The following is a 25515-nucleotide window of genomic DNA, read 5'->3' as shown; positions in this document are numbered from 1 at the left end:
TTATAGAGTTACAAGCTTGGGGGCGGGGAGTGAGAGCATTTGAAGGGGACACGCACTAAATTGGCGCATATTTAGTTATGCCCCAAAATAGGCAGTTAAAGAATTGAATAATAAAAAATCTATGGGATATTTTGAGCTGAAACTTCACTGACACATTCAGGGGACACCTTAGACTTATATTACATCTTGTGAAAAAGGGTTCTAGGGCACCTTTCAGACTGTGTACATTTATAAAGACTCTCTGGACTTAATTAGTGTGAATACAATAATAATAGTAATAGCAACAACACAACAACATTGTTTGTTGCTGATACTCAGTCTAGAGTGCTGAATCTTCTAACAAACATCAACTCCAAAAATAAACGCAATCTTGCTCAATGAACACATGTATATTCTCTGGCAACAGATAAAATATTTTGCAAACACATATACAAACATCTGGTATTTAGGGTTCAGCTTTGCTCATTTATTTTCTTTTATAACATTTTATAACATTCTACAACAGACCATTTCTCAATGAAAAAACACTGGGTTTTAATGCAAGTACACAACAATTTCCAAACTTTTAATCTCATAGACAAATGACAACTCCAGTCTAATCCATAATGACTATAAATACCTAAATTGCTGCATGAAAGTTCTTATCAGAGTCCCTCTCTACTTCAGGACCAGCTATTTACGTGCTGGCCTCAGTTTGCCCTGAGAGAATATGGGTCATCTGCTGGTCTGAGACCTGCTCCTGCTGGCACAAACCCATGGCCTGACTCAAGCAAGCCGCCAAGAGGTGCTTACACTAGAGAACACAGATATGGAAAGCACATTAAACCCAGATCAATAAAATGGCACTTAATAATAGTAAGAGAAGAGCTTTGGTTTGACAGAAATAAACATAAAAGTTATACAACTGAACTATTCCAGTTTGGTTATATAAAAGAGAAACAGTATAGGCTCAAGATCAGATATGTTTCAAACTAATATTTATTGTGTGTAATGAATGATAGTAAATGCACAAAGCACCCATCTGTCTTCAATTTACAGTCACTGGCTCTGCAGTCATAAAAAATGCATCAGCGGGATGCATAGTCAAATTGATCACAATGAAGGAGAATATTTGTGCTGCCGAAAATGAGAAGATTGACAATGAAACAGCTGAAAGGGGAATAAAAAGTGCACTTAACAGATGTATTAACCTTGTGGCATTATACAATAAAGAACAGAATGTATTTATTATTATTGACATTCACCTTCCATTGTTGGTCTACACACTTGATTGCACCTGGAATCTCCCACTGCACCCTAGACCCTAGACTCCTGATATAGAGCACCACCAACACACAAACTCATGTCTGATGAGAATCCCACATCATGTTTTTTTTTTTGGGGGGGGGGGGGGGGGGGGGCATCAACTAAACTTTATTGCGCATCAACTAAACTTTATTGCATTACACAGAGGAACATCAATAAACAAGTAAACTTTTCCTCTCAGATCACATGGGTATTAAATGCATTTATATTTTGTTGCATCTCGATAATAAAGTGAGGTCATGCTATTAGAGTGAAGCAGTGCATTTTGGGGTTGTCTCTGGATTTTCTTTCTCAGACTGGAGAACTAATTTTAATCTCATTCCCTCCCTTGGGCTAAAAAGCAGACTGATACACATGCAACTGTGTGGCAATAGATACTGGGTCTCCTTTTGAAACAGGGCCACAACAATAAGCAGACAGTCAGTGGAGACCAGAAAAGAAATAAAACCCCTGAAATAACCACAGCAACAGGGAGCTGAAGAAGAAAGTAAAGAAAAACTAGCAAGCATATAATAAAGTAGTGTTTCTACTAAAAATGTATTTGATAAGAAATTTCTCTATTTTGATTAACAAATGAATAATTATTATAATTATTAAAAAATGTTTTTCACGTTTTCAAATAATGTAAGTGCAAAAAGGGTTTAAAACACAATCACTAGACAACTAATTGGTAATATTAGTTGTCAACTATTTTTAGTTGACAACTAACACAGCAGTGTTATTGCTTATGGTTTGATATCAGCCCTACAAGCAGAAAAGATTATAAAAAAATAATGAAATAAGATGTGGGTCTCAGGGTCTGTGAGTGCAGCTGTGCGGGTGTGTGTGAGTAGAAAGAGGAAGTGACCTCACCGTCAGACTCTCATTTCTCCTGAGCACAGAGAAAGAGAAGGCAGGGCATGGGCAGTAGTGACAGGACGTGAAGCATGTGTACATATGTCCTGATCCACCTAATACCTATTGGAAAGAGACATAACGGAGAGAGAAAAGAAACTGAAATGTGAGATGAATGTTACGCACTATCACAGCTGTATCTCTAGAGAATTTCAGCTTCCAAAAATACATTCTTTGATTTCACAATGTCAAATCAGTGCAGGCAGACAAACAGGCAGATCACTCTGTAAAGTCTCTATGGGAGTGAGTTAAACTCAAACACTAATATATATTACCATGACTTTTCTAATTTTATTTGGGTCTATTTAAAGCTGCAGTCCGCGATTTTTCCTCTTTGTCGCCATCTCTGTTTGAAACCTGCAATTGCAGTCATATGTGGAACAGTTATCTGTACGTGCATTGTGCATCGGCACAGCTCATCGGCGCGGATGAATTTAATGCCTTCTGTCAGTCACCGCACCGGTGTGGATACTGTACTTCATAATCACAGATTCTACGTCTTGAAATTATGAACAAGATAAAATTTTCACTGGAAAATATCATCTCAACAAGTAAGTAATATTTCTGCCACTTTTGTTCTGACCAACTGAGGAAAAAAGCATTAGGCCTACAATAAATTGCGCTGCCAATGATGATTAAATCTAATGATCACTTAGCTTGGATCATGCCAAACCATACAAATTATTATTACTGGTTATGTACTTGCTCAAAAATTGATTTTTTTTTAACCAAAAACAGTTACGGACTGCAGATTTAAGGAAAAGTTTGTTTTTTATGTGCTGTAACTGTCACCGGTTCACCTAAAATTAACACTCAGAGGTCGGTGGTCACGCCGGTGATACCACCTCGTTTTTTTTCTTACCAGTGTGAAACAGACTAAAAATACTCCAGCAATTTTGGACATACAAAAAAGAGTTAGGGTAAATGGGGCTAAAGGCGCCTTTGATTTTATTTTCCTCTAAACCACTAGATGGCACAAAAACTTACCGCAGCACTTTCCTGAACATCCACTTTTCAAAATGCACTGCAAATTTGTCTGATCCTTGACACGATCGCGGGCAGCAACGCAAAGTTGATTCTGAGGTAGTTTGAGCTCATATTTGATGTTTTTTTAAAATGTTGTTGATTTAAGTAGCAAATAAGAATTCATTAAATTATTTTTTGTATTATCAGACAAAGGTCTTCTTAATGATTTTCAGTTTTGTTTAAGGTAATACAGGCAACAGTTTTTCAAAAACGGAAGAATATGTAAAAGTATGGTATTTGGGGTAAAAAGCACTGCTGATGTTGGGGCAAAAAGCACAATAATTAACATCATAATGAATAGCTGGCTGACTTTTCCATTTGTTGACATGACATGGTTAGAATCAGATGGTAAATATCATATATTATTTTAATGACAGTATATTTATTGAACAAAAATTAATTATTTTATTTATCAAAATAAACAGAAAATAGCACAAACTTTGCTAAAGTGACTCTTTTGAATAAATATTAACCTAGTCATGCTGGGGGGCCTTTTACCCCATGTGTGGGTTAAAAGGCCCCCTCACCACCTCATACATTTATAAGATTTTAAACAAAATTAACCACTTTATGTTTTTTTTTATTCACACAAAATATGTTGCTCCATCAATGTCTAATACAAACATATATATTTTTCCTGCAATCATATACTTTGAGAGTAGTGAAAAGCACAATTCCCTTTTGAAGGGAACTCTGTGCTAAATCACGCTTTGGGGAACATCACATGTGAGCTGATGTCTGAAAGCCAAGTCAGAACCAGTCAGTATCTTTTTCGTCTTTTGGATCTGTTCTGTCTGATTGCGATTGTATCAATTCCGGTAAGGGTATCTATATTATGCCTTACAAATGTTCAAGAGAGTGTGTTCATCCATGTCCCAGGTTTTGACACTTGATATACACATTTCTGGGCATTTTCTCTCTGGGAGAGGAGCGCACATAGATAGTGCTTGAGGGTGCTGTCTGTGTGTTTTCTGTTATTTACTGTGAGCGTCTCCCTATCGGGATGCTCTGCCTCGGTTGCCACTCTTTTCGAGGGAAGAGGTGTCCGCATCTGTGCCTGGTGATTCTGGCCCTGTTTGTGCTGAGGCAAAACAGCGGCTGCAATCAAACTTCTCATTGGGAAGTTTGAGAAAGTTGTATTGTCTCTCAACTCCCCCGGGGCTGACGAGGATGAGTTGTTGGATGACGATAACGTCCGTGTTTGACGTCATCGTGTCTGGCAGCGTGTGCTCCTCTTGCTGCTGTGTATGCGGAGCTGCTGGTGTTTTCGGGACGCGTTTCTGGCAGGCTGTGGCTGCCTTGAGAGCGCGTTAAGAGAGGGGCCACGCGTGGACGGCTCCATGAACGCTGCAGCTCCCATAAACTTGGAAAAACCAAGATCGGGAGGGCATGGAAAAACAGATTTGTATCTGAGCCCAGACAGACAGGAGGAAGAAGAAGCGAGAGTAAGATGGGTGAGTGATTGTAAACACAGCTGCATTTGTAATCGATCCCCCAGCTACATAAGGGCGATTTTTATCTACCCTCTCCTCTTCTTCTTTCACCTCCTTTCATATTTTATGAAAAAATAAAAAATAAGGTTTTTTTGGGCAAACTTAAGTTGATAGGTTGGCTAGAACGATATATTGTGCAGGCTACAAAATGGCCGCCTCTTAGCCACCTGTTGTGTTTTTTCTGTTTTCTGTACTGTTGTCTAGAGTAGTTTGAGTTAGCACTCGTCACTTCAGTTAGTATGTATATTTAGGTCAGCCTTAATCGGCCGCCTGACATTGTTTGCTTGTGAGCTTCGCTTTCTTTCTCTTATCCATGAGATTTGGAGGTGAAGCCCAGGCTTCACTAGGCTTGTGGCCCTGTAAGATGGACCCTAGCTTAGCGGCCAGGCTAGAGCTAGGTTAGGTGTGTTATATGTTAACCCTATGTATACTATCCCTTGTCAGGTGGTATAGTTCCTAGTTCTGGCCTCCTCCTGAGGGAGTTGTTAGGCCGTATGCCCATTGTCCCCTTGTTTATGTAGGTGCAATTGGTGAGATTAATAGCTAAGTTTGTAGACTGTTTTTAGACTCCCTGATCCTGCTTTTCTCAGGTGGTAGGCCCTTATCTTTGCATAGATAAGTTATGCAGGTGTATGCTAGGCCCCACTTTCTAGAACTTTTCATGCTATAGAAAATATTTTTTTCCTCTGAGCCACTTGATTTTCTTAATCAAGTTTGAGTTGAAGGTGCTAGTTTTTTAGCCTTCGTCCTCTAGTGTTTAGTACAGATTTGAGAATCTGTGTGGAGAAATGTTTATCCTCCTTGGAAACAGCATGTATGTCAAAGCATTACGTTTGCTTTGAGTTCTAGACTTTGCCCTACATTTGTATGTGAGCTTACTTATGCTGCCATGGGTTAGCACCTGTTCTCATAATAGTAGGCTCTTTGATGTTAGCCTCTATTTGAGGAGAGATTGGTGACTTTATATTCCCCAGTTGAGGTTTATTTGTGTCACTAAGTGCATCACCTGTTGGATTGCATACTCAGGGTAGCATAGAACCACTTTTTGAGAAAGGCTGGTTTCTACTAGCTACCTTTTGTGATCTTGTTAACAGCTATATTGCATATAACTTTGATTGTAGGCTCTTATGGTTAATTAGCCTCCTTCTAGTTAGCAATTGTATTTCTAACAAGTGCTGTTGTTGATCATAGTTTGCTCACATAGTTTACACTGCCACAGGCTTTTGCTACGTGTCCATTTGAGGTAATAGATGGCCTATTACCTCAAATGGACATGTAGCAAAAGCCTGTGGCAGTGTAAACTATGTGAGCAAACTATGATCAACAAAAGCACTTGTTAGAAATACAAGGCCTCCCTTAGAACATGCTGGCATTATTTGGTTCCCTTTAGTGACATATGATTTAGGGTACATTGCCTGTTGGAATGTGTAACCCCATACCACCATCGGCCACGCCCCACCTCTGTTGAGCAGGCCTCTCGTGGAGTATGGTGGCATAATATGCAGTCCTTCTCTCAGTATTATGCGTGAAAGGTTTTCACTGAATGCATGGCCTGTTGGTTGGTATGGTCTTGGACTGGCTGATGCCATGTGTTTACTAGGGTAGGCCCTAATTAGGTCTCCTTTTAGTTTACATGTTGGCACAGTTTGTGTTTATACGGACAAACGGGGCTGAACGCCACTTGTTGCTGAACTTGGAGGCCCTATAAGGCTTCCTTTTTAGCTGACATGCTGGCAGGATGCTTGTGAATCCAATACTACCATCGGCCATGCCCCACCTCTGTTGAGTAGGCTTTAAGCAGGCCTCTCATGGAATATATGGCGTAATAGGCATTTCCTTTTAGAAACTAAATCTTTGAATGCATGACCTGATGGTTGGTATGGTTATGGTTGCCACTTGCTGATGCCACGTGTTTACACGTGTTCTCTAACACTTGACGGGTGCTCCATTAAACCTTCGTCCTCAGTTAGGAACTTGGGTGTGCTCTTTGATACCAATCTTTCATTTGAAAGTCATGTTTCTAGTATCTGTAAAACCGCCTTCTTCCATCTAAAAAATATATCTAAATTACGACATATGCTCTCAATGACAAATGCGGAACAGTTGGTTCATGCATTCATGACCTCAAGACTAGATTATTGTAACGCTCTACTGGGTGGTTGTTCTGCTCGGCTTTTGAACAGACTACAGCTGGTCCAAAATGCGGCAGCTAGAGTTCTTACTAGAACCAGAAAGTATGATAATTTAACCTCCTTATGGTTCAGTTATTTGTCCTTCCTGGTGCTTGAAGTCATAGGCCTGTCTTTGGGGCCTTCCTTAGTGTGTGATGTAGGCCCTTTCTGGCCTCCATGGTTATGTGCCTACAGTATTGGTTATGTTCCCACAGTATGGTCTACCTGTTAGGTCGAGCTTTGTACTTCCCTGCTAGAGTTGTCTGTGTAATAGTGCTTAGCTCCCTAAGCTGATCATTAGGTGAAGGCTTCCATGAGGCTTTCCATTGAGGATCAGCCCCAGACTGGTTTGTGCTCCCCTGTATCAGGGTTCCCTAGTGCACAGCCTCCTCGATGCAAATAATCAGGTGCTGAGTAGATCCTAGGATGAGCGGATTATACTGCCATCAATACGAGGGTTTATAGCACTCAGCTGAGTTCTGCTCTCCAGGATGCCCGTCTCTATGCGTGGGTTTGAGTTACTTACTGCTCCTCCCGCAGTCACTCTTACTTGCTCTCTTCTCTGAAGAATGCGTTATTGAGATTCTGTATTCAGACAGGGTTGGCCATGACTAAGTTTGTCCTACATCAGACCAGGTCAGCCTCCCTGGTGGCATTGGGGGTGACTTCGTTCCCCTCTAGTGACTGGCCGGGGCTCCTTTCGGTTCCCTGGCCACATTCCCTTTATGGGACCACTTTTCCTTGAAAAGTTGGCCCCAGATGCTTTTAGCGGCCTTGGTCGGCTTTCTACGGAAGTCCTCTTTGAGGCTCAGCTTGGGCTGTTGGCCGTAGGGAATGCTGTCACTGACAGCCTTTGTGTGACCTGAGGATGAGTTGCTATCTGGCGTTTCATTTGAAACTGCTTGACGTTTGTCTAGCCATCTTTTGGCATGCACTGTCCTTAAACATGGCGGCCTGGGTATATCGTTCCCCAAAGCGTGATTGAATGCAATGTTGCATTGCCCTGCCATGCTTCGGGGCTGCCTGCTGAACAGTCCCTCAAGACGATGAGGTACTGACTGGTTCTCTAGGCGCTCCTTATATACTTCCGGGTAGCGCTATGATGATGTCATAGGCTGTCGCCAGCCAATATGATTGGAGTTTATTGATACTTGGCTTTCAGACATCAGCTCACGTGTGACGTTCCCCAAAGCGTGATTGAACGCAGAGTCTCGATCCCTGTTCTCAGGGAACTATGGTTACATATGTAAACTGAGACGTTTTTCTTAAGGTGTGCCTTTAGCCCATTGTACCCTATATATTTAAAAAAAACTGTGGAATGTCTTCTTTTATTTGTATACACACAATAAAAACAAAATGTTGTGGTTTTTGCAAACTAAATAATATCATGATGCGCGAGCTGCAGTCTTCTTCTGAATGAAGTCCATTCTGATAGTCCTCAGAAAATAAACTGTAACTTAGTATAATAATACTTATCACACAAACATGAGACATATGTCTAAAGAAACATTGAAATGCCAGGTTTTAAATCATGTAAGTCAAATCGAAAACTAATATTCTCTGTTTATGTAATCTGTTTCAAAAGAGATACATGTCGATCATTCGCGAGTCAGCTCATTATCCAATAATGCGGCCACGCCCATGGAGAGTACAGAGCTTTCAAAAGCAAATTTAGAATTTGCGTTTGAAAGCTCTGTACTCTCTAGTGATCAATGCAACAGAGAGTGAACGCCCGCATCAGCTCGGAAAAATGCATCAAGCTTAGTCAGATTCATGTACATCGTTTTGAGATGCGGTGAGGAATAATTCTGGAAGATTTTTAGTTTTTTATACACATACAGTACTGTGCAAAAGTCTTAGGCACGTCAGTATTTTCACCCCCCAGTTTAAGCCAGTTATTTATATCTTTTGCTGTAGTGTGTCAATAGGAAATATCCGTTCACATTTCCAAACATTCATTTTGCCATTAATTGTAATAATCCAGTGAGATTTTTGAATACACAAGGAGTCTGGCAACAGCCGGTGCTCCACACAGTGATCTGATCTCACCATCATTGAATCCGTCTGTGATTACATGAAGAAACAGATGAAACTGAGACAAACTAAATCCAGGAGAACTGTGGCCATGTCTCTAAGATGCTTGAAGAAACCTGCCTGCAAAGATACAGTACTGTGAAGAGTTTTAGACACTTATGTAAAAATGCTGTAAAGTGAGGATGTTTTAAATAATACTGTTATAAATAGATTTTACACTTGGGCATAATTTTCAGACGAAAAATTACGAAACCACCGTAGGAAACACCAAACCTAAATTGGTTTACTAAATGCTAAAGCCCAAATGCCAAAATTTTGATAGGAAGTGGCAAAAAAAGTTCAATCAAAGTCTTTCATGGGTAATTTTTTGTGCTCTTACATATAAATTTCAATAACTTCAAAACGAAATTAGATATTTTCACCAAAATTAACACACATATGTATGGGCACACTCTGAGGACACCCAAAAAGGAGTAGATTGGGCAATAGGTGGAGCTATACTGTCAAAAAACCTGCAAAAATCATGTTTTTCCTCACTGAATTGCCTGGTCTTTAAAATGGTCTTTTCCATCTATGATCTAAGTGTTTACATGCTTGCTAAATAAAATATAATACATTTTTATCTGCTTAAATGCCTTAAATGCTTGAACCCCGGTAAATGCTGCTTGCAGCTTTAATTGGATTTGCATCAGGAGCCGTAAGGGTGGGAACGTTCCATCACACAGCAGTCATTAACAGCAGTCCTCCTGGGCAACACTAGAGGTCTCACTCTCCTGAATTCTGACTCACTTGTTCCCCATCACGTTCATTAGTATGCTTATTTAAACAAGCATGCTGGGCTCTGGATTACTCTCTCTTGGTTTTTGTTTGTTTAATTGCAGATTGCCTTGCTGTGTATTGCCCTGGATGGGTTTACTGAACTGGATCAAATTTCCTATGTATTGAAACTGTGCCAGAATTTGACTGCTACTTTGTCTTTTTGTCTTCTGATTTATAACATTAATAAACTGCACATGGATCCTACTTCTAAGACTCCCTTATCACAGGAATGATACATTTTGAGAAATGTTTTTTTGTCCATTTACTGCCCCAATTCATTTACAGTTTTTCTCGATTGCTTAACTCTCTGGAGTCGGTAACGCGTCGGCGCGTTTGGAAGATTTTTTTCACATTGCAGCAAAACAGACTTAAAATACTCTGTCGTTTTTTGTCATAGAGACATAAGTAATATATCAATTGAAACTATAGAATTAACTATAGTCTTATTTTATTTGTGTACACTCAGAGTAAAAACAAAATGTTGTGCTTTTTGTAAAATAAAGAAAACTAACATGATGCGTGATCTCTCGTCTCCCTCTGAACGAAGTCCAATCTGACAGTTCTCAGAAAATGAACTGTAACTTATGTCTAAAGAAATGTTGAAATGTCAAAACAAACATTCTGTGTTTATGTAATCTGTATGAAAAGAAACATGTCAGAAGTCCAAGATTCAGCTCATTATCCGCTAATGCGGCCACGCCCACGGAGGGAGCGCTATTCTGAGGCAATACTTGTATATATCGTCTCAATCATGTATTAATTGTCTTGAAAAGTATCTGGATGTTAAAGCCATGTTTAGTGACCTCTAGAAGACATGCCGTTAGTTCCTGGTTCCTGTTCTTCTTTAGCTGAATTTGTGGACTAAAGGTGCACAGAGCGCCCTTCGGCTGCAAGTATGAATTGAAAACACAGTATCCAGCGTTCATAGTGATGACAACAAATATTGAATGTATAGAAAATTGACATAAACATATGAGAATCCATCAATATTTCTCCAAATGTGCATGCTTTTAAGCTAAAAGCCTATATGAAATGCCATAAAGGTAACATAACTGTTCAGACACTTTGCATCACAGAAATACATTATATTTTAAAGTATATAAAAGAATACCATTATTTTAAATTGTAATAATATTTCACAGTATTGCTTTTTTTTCTGTATGTTTGATATACGCCATGATGAGCTTGAGACATGATTACAGAGGGTTTTTTCACAGCTTACCTGACTGAAAGGCCTCATTATTATGCAAGTCATTTCAGGTCATTATTATGCGATTCTTTTGTCACCCATTATTCATGATGATTCACGCCTCCACGCATACTGTGTTTCTTGACAAAAAGTGTCTTACAAAAACTAAATCAATATATTGTTTTATATGAAGGAGTAGGCCGAATAATTTTTATATAATTTTGAAGCAAAAACTCTAGTCTACAACCTCCAATACCCAGAAGTCTTGTGAACACAGATTTAATATACTTTTTTGGCATTATTTCAGTGACTTAATTTTTTTGTTTTTTCAATAACCACGCATAAACGTTATTCCTTCAAAAACACAAACATGTACATACATGTTCCTCACATATTATGGTAGCCTAGTTTGTGCTGAATACAGTGTAATGACACTTTTTCCATTAATATGTTTATGAACAACTGAAAAAAGCACAAATGTCAGGGCATGTCAAAACTTCTCTAGGCCCCAAATCAGCCTCAGACTCCAGAGGGTTAAACACTATAACCAGGCTTTTGAACTACAATTTCAAAACCATAACGCCATTTATCAAAAAGCACACCCATTTCCCTAAACTATAAACACTATTTCCCTTTTTGACAGATGAATCAGATTTGTTGAACTGTCACTGCAAAACTCTACACACAAATCCCTTAATTTCTCATTGCCTACACCATGTTGTCATTTAGAAAGCACTAGCATTCAATATTATTCACTCAAGTCAGCATAGCTTGAGCTCAATTAGCACACAGTTACCCACATGGAAACACTAAGAGTCAAAGTTTATCACAGACCAATCAGACACTTCAATAGAGAGATAAAAGAGCCTAAGTCAGTTCTTTCAGTTTTGGAACAATGGATCCAGAGAGATGTGATTGAAAAGGTCGAGGACACTAGAGAAGAGGAGGAGGAGGAAGAGGATAAGCAAGAGCAGTAAAGAGTGGAGGAAGAGGTGAAGGAGGAGGAAGAGGAGGTGGACAAGGATGAGGATGAGGGCCAAGGAGACTAGGAGTCTCAGATGAAATTTGTGCCACTAGTTGACCATGTCCTTGTCCATGGTATGACTATGAGGGAGGCTGGGCAATGCGTTTAGCCAAACTTAAGTTGCTTCACCATTGCCTCGATCATAAGAACCTTCAGGGAGGAAATTATGTATGTGTACCTCAGTGTACTCTACTGTAACTTTTGAGTGCTGTACTCTGTTACCACACATGCATCAAACTGCCTTACATACAGATAGAGTTTCTGTCTGCTTCCAAAAGTATTCGTTACAGTTACAGTAATCAGTACTTCTATTTTTGTAGGACACAGAGACGATGAAATGGAAGAAGCCCGACTAGACATTTCAGTTGATGCGTGTCAGGGATGGATCAGGCATGCAAGAGGATTTTCCCCCTGCTGCCTGGCTAGGGCCAGTATAAGCCTGTGATGTTGACGAGATTCTCTGGCCTGTCCCAGACAAAAGATGTGATGATAGGGCAGAATATTTTTGTTGTTTGTTTGGTGTAATGTACTGTACAGTACAGTAGATTAAGGAATAATTTTTTATTTTTTTTTGCAAATGTATACGTGTTCATCATGTGAAAAGTTCCTTGAGGGGGAGAAGCTCAAGCAACATAACTTACTACTGGTTTTTGTTTTTTTGTAATATTGTTTTGAATTTATCTCACCAGTGTGTAAGCCTATGTTGTAGTGTGTGTGTGTGTGTGTGTGTGTTTTTTTAAGGGCTTGTGTGTGATGTCTGAGGCCAAAGTTTGTTTTTTCAGCAAGAGTGAATGATTTTGAGTGTAGTTTCATTTTGAACTGAAAATAGGACGTTTGGGGAATTGGGTGAGGCGTTATGGATTTGTGTTTACTGTTTTGAGAATATGAGGCATAGTTTCAAGAAATATGTTTAAGCAATCAAGAAAAACTGTTGTAAAATGTAGTTATTGGGCTCCAGTCTATCAACATTCTTCAAAATTTATTCTTTTAAAAGATTAGTTCACATTTACTCAAAATCATCTGACATCGTTGTTTTACACTTTTTTTTTTGTAAAGGCAGTTTGGCTTTGTACATATGCTTTTTAAACACTTGCTTGGTACTTCCACTTATATCACGTGTGACTGTTCCAATGTGATTACGTAATGCTTGGCGCATCGCAGGGCTAGTGCGAGATTAGTGGTTAAAAAGTACATCATTTTTATTTATTTTTTTAGAAAACGACCATTAATTTTGCTAGAAAAGACCCTTATTCTATGGTAGAGCCCTTTGAAGCTGCATTTAAACTGCAATTTGGACCTTCAACCTGTTGGTAGCCGTTGTAGTCCACTATAGGGAGAAAAATCCTGGATTTTTTTCCTTAAAAACTTTAATTTCTTTTCAACTGAAGAAAGAAGGACATAAACATCTTGGATGACATGGGGGTGAGTAAATTATCAGGAAATTTTAATTCTGAAGTGAACTAATCCTTAAGTTCCAAAGAAGAAAGAAGGTGAAGAGAATTGAGAGAATTTTTATTTTTGGGTGGATGATCCCTATAATAGTCCTGCATCATGACAAATATTTCATGTACTCTCTCAATATGAAATAATAAAAAAACAATGATAAACAAAAGAATTAGAACTAATTAGAATAAGTATGTCATGCTTGACATTTCAATAAACCATTTACTGCAAACTCAATGCACAACTGCACTCAAAAGGATTTTGCACTGCTTGATTCCCTTCAGGGGTTTGTCAACAGTTCTTGTCATTTAAGTAAGAAAAAAAATCTCATAAAAAGGGTAATAAGAATTAACAAATCTAATAAGTAGGAGACACTTTCAGAGCAGCTTCAATTTCTTCTTGAAATGCTGTCATTGTATGCATTGGGATACATCTTCATTTTTCAAGAGGAAAAGCCTTCAGTTGTTTGAGGTCTGAAGAAGTTGGAAATCTCATGTACATTCCGTGCTCTGGAATGTGTAGAGATGTGTAGATCTGATGACTGGCAAGGTTGTGAAATTTGTTTGATTTGTTTAGCAGTGCATATGGGATCATTACCATCCTGGAATATGGAAACATCATGTGGGAATGTGTTTCTGTAAAACAGCTCCATATTTTTCGGTTGTTATACAATCATACAGTTCAATCATCAAGTCCAATAACACCTACATGATGACCACCCATCCTAGGGTTGCATGACTAAACAAAATAAAAACGAAAATGCAATATGGCTTGGTGCAATTATCAAATAACAAAGACTGTGATTTCATTAAATAAAATATATGCGCTGTGCATTTCAAAGTGAAGTATGGCACAGTTCTTCCACATGAGCAGCTTGTAATCCACTGTTGTCAGTGTCTCAGAGCAGCTCACTTCACAGTAAATGCTGCTCCAAACAAGCCATATCTCTGCATGTGCTGTTTGAAGCAAAGTTTGGGTCACTTTAACATACATCTGGGAACGCAAAATGAGACCAACCATCTTCCCATGCTTGTAATGAGAAATGCCTATCAACAAAAGAGAAGCTTTAATACACTCTTAGAAAAAAAGGTTCTTTGGGGTTCTATATAGAACCCTAGGGTTCTTTAACCAACTTTATAGAACCCTTTCTGCCAAAAAGGTTCTATATAAGGAGAAAGAACCAAAGGGTTCTTTGGGCTAAATGTGCTTTATATACATTATTAGTGCTTTATTTAAATTATTACACTTTTGAACATTATATTTGTGTTTTTACTTCAATTTTACTTAGGCACACCTTTCATTCTGAAGAAAACAAACTTATATACATTTTCAAGTTTAATAGGTTTATTAGAAAATAATAATTGTCGCATTATCCTGTAAAGAAAAAAAATCTAATTGTTTCTGGATCTAGGCGCTAGGGGTATAATTCTGCCATCTGCTGGTTAAAGAAAATTCTGTAGGAATGACTTAGATTCTGAAAGTCAATTCTTATAACTCAACCCTCCAAACAGATGCATTAAATGATCTTCGACATAAACAGCAAATAACTTGCATGTGTATGCGCTGATCAGTTCTGAACTGTCTGCACACGCAGTGTCGGATTTCAGCCGCTCGAGTCGTGCGCGAGTAATTAGAATGCGCGTGAACGCAGCATTTTAAACTTCAACCGTTACGGACGTCCGTTTGAGCTCAGCGCTCGAGAGGACGACGATTAAATTGATAAGTGAGAAAATAATATCTCTTACGTTATTTTAATGACATTTGCCTAAATCCCTGATATTTTTACACACCTTACATGTTTTGTTTTTTTTCAAGAATCAAAAAGAAGAAATGTGGTAACGTTATACGGTGCTGTCCGGGCCTGCGCTATTCTCCGCCAGGAGGTTTGTCATTTCTTACATGAATTCCTAAAATCTCTGTTAAAAAACGGTTGTGGACTGTTCAATAAAGGTGGCGAGAGTTCATGTTATATCCTAATACACTTTTCTTTGTACTGTAGATTGTATTAGAAAACACATAAGAAAACGATGTTTCAGGTGCAGTCAAATCACGTGATCACTGTACACCCAGACTGTTATAAACATGAATTCAAGAGAAACCCCGAAGAACAAAGAGAGGAGCTGATGAAGATGTTTCTTCTGTGGATATAGCTGTGAGTAAGTTATTTGGAGTTTGCAGTTATAGCACACTTTTTTCTGAATTAATTGAAGGCCTAATTTATGCTAAACACTGTATTTGGTTCTTGAATATGCATTAGGAAAATGAAGAAAAGACCTTCAACTGCAAACCAATGACACAAAAATGTACATTATTTTTACTCACAGTACCAACTTTGGGAAACCTGTAAATCTGCTAAACTGAAGTGGCTTATATTTATTTTCTATTTTCCATGTTTAATGCAATAATTAATAATAATAAATATATATAAATATATATAATAAATATTTCTGTTTGCACTCTCACTGCAGAAATGGACTCTGGAGTGCAGCATTACTTCAATAAGATGAAAATAACACACCTGTATGATTCAAGTAAGTTTTAAGATGTAATTGTGAGAGATTCCTTTCTGTTTTCTGTTGTACTGTACTCTCCATAAGTCTAATAAATGTTTTTCTGACCTGCATCTCCATCTTAGGATGTCAAGCCCCCTGAACGCTAGTCTTTTTGTTCATTTTTTTAGAAACATTTATTTATGTTAACTCTTCTAACTATTGCTCTATGAATTGCATTGTTTTATATTGCTTGTGTCATTGTAAATACTAATAAAAATGTCTTAAATTATTACATATTATTTTGTTGTGTTATGCCTATAGGTATTTAAGTTTTTCTAGCGATAAAGTAATATATAATAAATTATATAAATTATATAATTCATAAAATTTAATTAAATTAAAAACTAAATCAAGAAAATGAACCCATAAAAGGTTCTATATAGAACCTTTTTTCCTGGCAATAAAGAACCCTAAGGGTTCTTTTGATTGAACCCTTAAAAAGGGTTCTGTATAGAACCTTTTAGGGGTTCCAGAACCTTTTCTTCTAAGAGTGTAGTTTAATAGAAGCTTTAGTTATTAATTTTTAAAAAACAACATTTTAAATCACAATCACAATTTTTATCAGAACAATGGCAATTAATTTCCCCCCCAAAATTATGCAGTCCTAGTCCATCCTGTACTCCACGACCAGCTTGCTACAGATATTGATGGTCAAATGCATCCTTTTGCTCCAAGTGTAAACCTATCCAGATAAAATACAGCAGTGCTTAGCAGTGCAAGTTTTGTGCTCCTTATAGCTCTTTACTTCAGTCTTCCCAAATTGTGGGAAGAGGATTCAAACAGAAAAACAAACGAGACTTCTTTAATATCCGTTTTCACAGACAGAAATAAAATAAAATGGAAATCTTAAAACAGGTATATTTCAGCAAACTGGTTCTCTTACATAATCATAACTTAACATTCTATAAGCTCCTTTCTTGCTATCCATGTGTGTTAACTGAAGTCTCAGTACTGAACATAACTTATGAAGGTATTATCTTGAAGCCTTAGTGTAGCAGAAAACTCATCAGACCACACACACTTTTGTATCAGACCATGCACTCCATTATCAGGGAAACATTGATAAATCCCCTGCAGAGAAGTTGCTCCTCTGCCTTGTGAAGAAAAAAAGGCCTTGCTTTGTCAAAGACTGACACCTCATTGCGTGTGAGTCACAGGGAGGATAATTAGAAACAGAAGTGAAAACAGTGCAAAGGCCACAGCCATCGCAGCAGAAGAGAGCAGGACTGACACTGACAAAACCTAAAATTCACAGAATGATACAGCCTGCACACTGAACATTACTCTTGTCTTTTTCACAATACATTTTGTCTTGGCTTTGAGAGGAAGATTCTGACAGATCAACCAACAGCCAGCAAAACGGCAAAAAGTCTGGTGTCATTCGTTTTAGGTCTAGTGATGCTGAAAATTCAGCCAGATCAGATTATAAACATCGCCATTTGTGATTCATTTAGACACAAAATATGACAATATCTGTAAACAACAGCATCAGCATAAAGCAAATTTGAAATTTCTTGACCCTGTATAGCAGTGCTTTTCAACCTTTTTTGGACCAATGCCCCCTTTTCCCCATTATCTAAGTACTTACTGCCCCAATCTGGCTTCCCTAAATATTAATGTTGATTATCATTCTGTTTATTATAATTAGGGCAATTAATTATACCATATGATTTATAAAGTTTTAAGCATAGTATTGTTGGTGATTTTCAGTGCTTTTATAGCCTTTGGCTTTGTTGAGGTGTCTTTAAAATTCTATCTGATATACCCTGTTGCTCCAAAGTTTAAAGTGACTTGTTACAAAATTCTGTTTAGGATATATCCACAGTGGAATATTTACAGAAGAATTTTCAGTTTGTTCTTCCTTTCCTGAAACTCTTGAAAAGCTTTTTTATTACTGTGATTTGTCTCTGTACTGCTTTGTAAATGTATAAAAAGATGGTAAAGACATTTATAGTGTTAATGAACATTTCTATTTTAAATCATTTAAAATAATTTGCATTTCAATTTTACATTTTATATGTATATTTCAATCTTTCGGTTCATCAAGAAATCCTGATAAAAAAATAAATAAATAAAAAAACATCTCCACACACACATTTTCAACCAATTTTACTTAATACGAAATGTTTTTTTAAGAATCATATCAGTATATTAGCATAAGTTCTAAAGTATCTTGTGACACTGAAGAGTGGAGTAATAGGAAAAAATTACAAAAAAAAAAAAAAATTACAAAATTAAAAAAAAAAAAAAAAAACATTTTAAAATGTTTTCAAATAGAAAACAGTTTTTTGAAATAGTTTTTACTGTATTTTTGATCAAATAAATAGTCATGGTGAGCATAAGAGACGTCTTTCAAAAACATAAAAAAAATAAAAAAATTAAAAAAAAACCTAGCCAATCCCAGAATTTTAATGTGTGGTGTATTATACATTTTTATGGTAACACTTTACAATAAGGTTCATTAGTTAAACATTAGTTAATGTATTGACTAACATGAACTAACCAAGAGCAATACATTTGTTACTGTATTTACTGATCTTCGTTAACGTTAATTCAATGACAACTCTCAGAAGATTGTTAGCATGGTAATGGATATGACATTGTTAATGTATTTGGTCTAAGCAGAATAGAACTTGCTACTGCCAATACATATGCTGATACGAGTAAGACATAGTTGCTGCACAAATGGCATATATCAATAACCCAGCAGATCTAAACTGAAGCGCACTGCAAACTGCTATAGTGAATATAACCAGCCATTTAAATGTGCAAGCAACAAGCTCATTGGCAACAGATGTGACATGGACCAATCAGTTTGTCCCAGTAGTTAACGCTGTAATTATCATCAGCTTGCATTAACGACCCATCTAGAGTTATCACTGAACTATGTATTTAATGAAAATACAGTTGTTCAGTGTTTGTTCATGTTATTTCACAGTGCATTAACTAATGTTAACAAGATTTTAATAATGTATTAGTAAATGTTGAAATTAACATTTACAAGGATTAATTAATTCTGTAGTAGTGCTGTAAAGTGGTACCATTTTTATTCATTATATATATATATATATATATATATATATATATATATATATATATATATATATATATATATATATATATTTATACAACAGTTCTATCTGGTTCTCGAATCTGATTGGCTGATAGCCATGTGATATTTCAGTGATAACAGCACTCCTACTGCCTTTTCACCGTTTGTATCACTCCGCTTGAAGTGCCCGTCATGGCGGCCGATCAAATCAACCGTAATTTTTACAAATACTACTTGTACCACGAACTGTAGTTTTAATAGTTTTTTAGGCGAGAATGTAGTTGTTTAGACCTGAAATATGTGACTCATATTTAATAACAGAGCCCATTTTACAATTTGTTTTGACCTTCATTCAGAGGTGAGGCGGATTAATGAGGCTTGATTGACAGTTTGCGGATCCAATGGAGTTAGGAGGTTTTGTCACAAGCTCTTTAAAATCCTTTTAATTCGGTAAATATTTGTAAAACCCACATACCAGCATAAATGGTGACCTTTTTTTTTTTTTTTAATAACTAGTGCTTTATGTTTGACTGAACTGTACAATTGCGCTTATATGTTGTTCAATAAATATTATTTTATATAAATATGTCCATTAAGTAATTTGGATTGAGTGAACATTACATTAATACGCCATTAGATGGCGGCAACACTTTACAGGAGAAGTGAGTCACAAGAGACTTTTAAATTGAAAGGAACTTTTGCAAAGGAAGTTGTTGTAGCGCTGTGGTGTTATGGATGGAAAATTCCCATAGCTAAAAAAATCGCTTACCTCAGCGGACATTCAAAAGACTTGTATAAAGGATGTAATATTATGGACATCGACTTGAAGAATGAATGTAATGCAATATACCAGACACAGGTAATAGCCTACTCTCTCACTCTCTCTCTCTAATACTGTAGAAAATTCAATGTGTTTCAATGAAGCGACTCAACGTTCCTTCGTTACTAGTTCTAAAGTGACGTTTTAGAGTTAGTAACAGAGGCTTGGTTCAACTGACATCTTGAGTTTTGAAATGTTCCTTCGTTACTAGTTCTGAAGTGACATTTTAGAATTAGTAACGGAGGCTTGGTCCAACTGTCAAATTGAGATTTGAATCCGTGGCGGAAGGAAGTAGTGCTGCACAAAAGAGGGTTTTAAAGACACTACGTTGTTGTTCTTATTTATTTACAAACTCGTGCCATCGAACTGTTGTATAAACTGCGGCCTCGTGCCTACGGACGAATCACAGCGTGCTGATATACAGCCATATCGCACGGCTACGAGTGTGATATTGCTCATATATATATCATGTCTCATGTTTAACCACTATAAGTGCCAGCGGTAAATCCCCGAAGCACTGGCCGAGATGTAGCAGTTCTCGGCGCGTACATGACCCCTGAACGGCCGCTGAAGGCCTGGAGCTCACACCTCTGAAAACGTCAAAACAAATTGTAAAATAGGCACTATTATTAAATATGAATCACATATTTCAGGTCTAAACAACTACGTTCTTATATATGTATATATATATATATATATATATATATATATATATATATATATATATATATATATATATATATATGTGTGTGTGTGTTTAGTGTATTGTTATTGCTATTATTCATCTATATATCATTTAAAATAGCATGTCACTGATTGCCGCAGAGCATTTGATTTGACTGTATAGTGTTAACACTTTACAATAAGGTCTCTTTTATGTAATATATCGCAGGTATTTAATCAATTAGCTCAAATCATGGGTGAAATATATATATAATATATATATATATTAAATAATAACGCCTTATTATTAATTATGATATAGATCGGCCCAAGAGGGAATTATGCACATATATTGTGAATTAATTATAACGGATTATAATCAATTACATATATGATTAGTTCTAGCTTAATAGTTGTCTAGAAGAACTATCCTAGTTTGTCCACCAAACTATGGGTTTCCTCAGACTATTATAAAAGAAATGTTATTCTCTGGCCACAAGAATGACTTCCTATTATAGCATTAGAGCGTAAAGCAATGTTGCAGAATCAAACTTAGAAGTGCCTTGGATTTCTGAATGAGCAGCAGAACAATTGAGCATGAATATAACGTGTTTAATATTGTAACGAAGCGGGACTGAGGCAGAGATCCATATGCAAGCTTTTATTTACAGTGAGCATAATCGTACAGGCTGGGTCGATCAGGGGCAAACAGGAACAATAAGGAACAGGCAGAAACGTAGTCAGGGTACAGGCAGTAGATCGAGGCAGGCGGATATCATTCACAGAACAGTATACAAGGCAGGAGTCAGGACAGGCAGCAACGGGTCAATAAACAGGAGACAGGCAGGATCGGTAACAATTAACAGACAGGCAATAAACAGGGAAACGCTCGGAATTGTCACACAGGGTAAACAAGACTTCGCGATTGGATGGTGTGAGTGAGAGTCCTTTTATAGTCTAGGTAACAAGCTGCAGCTGGGTGTAGTGATTAGTGAGGAGTGTGTGCATGGCTGTATGTGGCGACAGGTGATTGGTGTAGAGTGAACATGTGACTGGCAGGGAGGATTGTGGGAAGTGTAGTCCGGGAACTGACAGGAGCAGACTGTGATCATGACATAATGCCCCCCTCCCGGAAGGCGCGTCCTCGCGACGTAAACGGAACAGCTAGGGAGGGGGGGTGGGTGCATTGGGGACTGGTATGCAGATATGAACAGGGTCCCCAATGCAGGTTCCAGGAACTCGGCCACCATGGAGGGTCAGGTGCCACGGGCAGCCATGGTGGATCAGGTGCCACGGAGAGCCACGGCAGGTCAGGTGCCACGGAGAGCCGTGGCAAGTCAGGCAAGTGGCTTGGGCAGCCACGGCAGGTCAGGTGGCTTGGGCAGCCACGGCAGGTCAGGTGGTTCAGGCAGCCACGGCAGGTCAGGTGGTTCAGGCAACCACGGCAGGTCAGGTAGCTTGGGCAGCCACGGCAGGTCAGGTGGCTTGGACGGCCACTGCGGGGCAGAGTCCATAGATGACCCCAGCTGGTCAGAGTCCATTAGTGGCTATAACAGTTCAAAGACCCATGACGGCAGTGGCTGGCAGGGTCCCTACCCACAAGCTCCCCACCCTCAGGTATACTGCCCCCCCCAAAAAAGTTTGCAACATTGCAACAAGTTTTGCAACATTTAGAGATGCAACAAGTTTTTCACACCTGGATTTGGGGATCCTCTGCCATTCTTCCTTGCAAATCCTCTCCAGTTCTGTCAGGTTGGATGGTAAACGTTGGTGGACAGCCATTTTTAGGTCTCTCCAGAGATGCTCAATTGGGTTTAAGTCAGGGCTCTGGCTGAGTTGTTGTGAAGCCACTCCTTCGTTATTTTAGCTGTGTGCTTAGGGTCATTGTCTTGTTGGAAGGTAAACCTTCGGCCCAGTCTGAGGTCCTGAGCACTCTGGAGAAGGTTTTCGTCCAGGATATCCCTGTACTTGGCCGCATTCATCTTTCCCTCGATTGCAACCAGTCGTTCTGTCCCTGCAGCTGAAAAACACCCCCGCAACATGATGCTGCCACCACCATACTTCACTGTTGGGACTCTATTGGACAGGTGATGAGCAGTGCCTGGTTTTCTCCACACATACCGCTTAGAATTAAGGCCAACAAGTTCTATCTTGGTCTCATCAGACCAGAGAATCTTATTTCTCATCATCTTGGAGTCCTTCAGGTGTTTTTTAGCAAACTCCATGCGGGCTTTCATGTGTCTTGTACTGAGGAAAGGCTTCCGTCGGGCCACTCTGCCATAAAGTCCCGACTGGTGGAGGGCTGCAGTAATGGTTGACTTTCTACAACTTTCTCCCATCTCCCGACTGCATCTCTGGAGCTCAGCCACAGTGATCTTTGGGTTCCTTTTTACCTCTCTCACCAAGGCTCTTCTCCCCCAATAGCTCAGTTTGGCCGGACGGCCAGCTCTAGGAAGGGTTCTGGTCGTCCCAAACGTCTTCCATTTAAGGATTATGGAGGCCACTGTGCTCTTAGAAACCTTAAATGCAGCAGAATTTGGCTGCAATATAACAAAGAGTGAAAAATTTAAGAGGGTCTGAATACTTTCCGTACCCACTGTATATAGAAAACGACAGTAAAGTCAAGAAAAAGGTGATGAAAGGTGATGAAAAGAATGGCAAATTACAGACAGTTAAACATTTGAGAGCCAGCAAGGAAACTCAGTTTACACAAAACTTAAAGAAGTGGTTACTTGCATAAGTTTAGGTGCTGTAGTTCGTAGAGTTTCAGAGCACTTGGTCTGGTAATTGGTCCTGCTCCAGGAGGGTGTTCTCCAGCAGGTTTTTCAAACAAGGTTTTAACTGAAGAGTAAAATAACCGCAAAAGAAAGAAGAGAGAGTCCGTCTCCTAGGTAATGGAGGATGATGAAGGCTTGACAAAAGTAAACTTATGCGATGAAGTGTCATTGTGTTTTAAGGACAACAAACCAGAACACCTCCTTGGGAACGTCAGCCAATGGTAAGGGTGCAATTTTGGCAGGCAAACTTTTTCTTTGTCTTGTCTTGTGGCTCGATTTGCATAATTTATGAAGTGTCAAAACTGAGTTTATTTTCTTCGAAGTACCATTAGAAATAGAACAATGCATTTTACAGTAATGTGACATACATTGTTGAATAAGGCATAAAGAGAGCTTTACAAAGAAACCAAACTTGTCAGGTGGCAAAAACATAAAAGGGGAGATTTATACTCTAATTTTATCGTTTAGAATGAAACTAACACAACTACAGTCATAGCTAAGCTTATACACTAGGGATACATGTAACTTGAAATACAACGACAGGTACACTTTGGCACAGTCACATTTTGAGGGTAAAGGTACATTCTTCCTGCGTGTTTGTGTGTGTGTGTCTCTGTGTGTGTACGTGTATTGGAGTTTATCGTATCTGGAATGCAGTCACATGGCTTGCAGTAATTCGATCAGAGTTGACCACGATTGTTTGAAGTCACAGGAATGGATTCAGGAATCTATCGATGTACCCATAAAACGTGTCCAGTGAGCTGTTAATGTCAGCCAGGCCGGAGCCAATGTGAGATTTACAAACAAAAGTTCAAGGAGTTAAAAATTAAACAGTTTATAGTTGGCCTGCTAATTTTTTATCCTGTGCAGACCTTAAATTTATTAACATTAATGCATTAACTAACATTAACAATGAGCAATATAATTTTTACAGAATTTATTATCTTTTATTAATGTTAGTTAATAAAAATGTTCATGTTAGTTCACAGTGCATTAACTAATGTTAACAAGATACAACTTTTGATCTTAATGTTTTAAAGTGCTAATGTAGAAACTGTGTAGAAACTAACATGAACTAAGATTAATAAATGCTTTAGAAGTATTGTTCATTGTTAGTTCATGTTAGCTAATGTAGTTAACTAATGTTAAAAAAAATAAAATCTTATTGTTACTGAAAAATCATCATTAGTTTCCCAAGAAGCAAAAAAAAAAAAAAAAAAAAAAAAAAAAAAAGTGAATAGACATAGAATATTATGTGAATAATTATGTGAAATTATGTGAATAGAAATTATATTTATGAGTGTTAAATAAACTATTTAGAATTTGGATTATCATAGATTATCAGAACCTGCAGCCAATCAGCAAACAAGAAGCATTCAATTTATTTTTTTCCATGGAAAACAAGAAAAAAAAAAAAAAACGTGTTATATTATGTCTGAATGCAAGACACTAAGTTGTTTTCACTGGAAGTTTGGCATCTGCACCTCAGAAAGCTGACAGAAACACCGGAGTAAATAGTCGTTGCTATATGGAAATGATACATCAATTCTGGTCACATTGGTCAGCAAGGTGTTAGAAGGTTGCAAAAACACTTTATTTTGCAAGCAATTTGCAAGTTTCATCTCAGAAAATCTTTGGCATATATGTCCCTTAAACAAACACCCCCCCAAAAACACCTCAAAGGGCACCCTTCTGGGATTACTTCACAAGGTCTTTATAGCAAGTAGCGTTCCAAGATCTTTTCCTTGATCAACAATATAAATATCTTAATTTATATTTTATTTGTTCAAGTTTTTTTTTTACAATCATGCCAGAGGGCTATAGATTCACAAGTCAAGTCACCTTTATTTATATAGCGCTTTACAATGCAGATTGTGTCAAAACAGCTTTACAGTGATAGAGGGAACATAATTTTGGCTGTAAAGCAGCTCTGGAAGAAAATAATGTCATTCTCCATGTCAAGTTTAAGTAAGTTCAGTATTGATTCACTCCGTTGTAAAAATCATTAGTTATTAATTTATCTATACAGCAGCTCTGGAGAAAACTGTGATGTCATTGTCCAGCTCAGTTCAGTTCACATACAATGGTGTCAATGCAGGCAGATCAAGTGTCCCCTACTAAGCAAGCCAGAGGCAACAGCGGCAAGGAACCCACAACACTTCTATGTCCTGCAACATTGGAATGACAACATTATAACAGAGATATTTTATCAGGATCACGATTTATGATGAAATCTCAGTAGCAAAATGGCAA

The 25515-nt window shown here is 38.0% G+C and overlaps 1 protein-coding gene across 3 annotated transcripts in view; it reads right to left on the bottom strand.

Moving 5' to 3' along the window:
* Window positions 1–209: 209 nt before the first annotated feature.
* Window positions 210–25515, bottom strand: part of zswim7 (zinc finger, SWIM-type containing 7) — a 90733-nt gene continuing 65427 nt past the window's right edge. For all 3 annotated transcript variants that reach the window (XM_067407932.1, XM_067407933.1, XM_067407934.1), the window contains exons 5-6: window positions 2158–2262; window positions 210–793 (exon numbers count right to left, since the gene is read on the bottom strand). In XM_067407932.1, coding sequence (XP_067264033.1) covers window positions 677–793; window positions 2158–2262 — 222 coding nt within the window. In that variant the 3' untranslated portion in view covers window positions 210–676. The remainder of the gene's footprint in view (window positions 794–2157; window positions 2263–25515) is intronic.

Source organism: Chanodichthys erythropterus, chromosome 13 (assembly GCF_024489055.1).
Source record: "Chanodichthys erythropterus isolate Z2021 chromosome 13, ASM2448905v1, whole genome shotgun sequence".
In the NCBI taxonomy this organism is placed as follows: Eukaryota; Metazoa; Chordata; class Actinopteri; order Cypriniformes; family Xenocyprididae; genus Chanodichthys; species Chanodichthys erythropterus.
The sequence above is the reverse complement of the archived record's forward strand: the minus strand, read 5'-3'. Positions and strand labels throughout refer to the sequence as shown.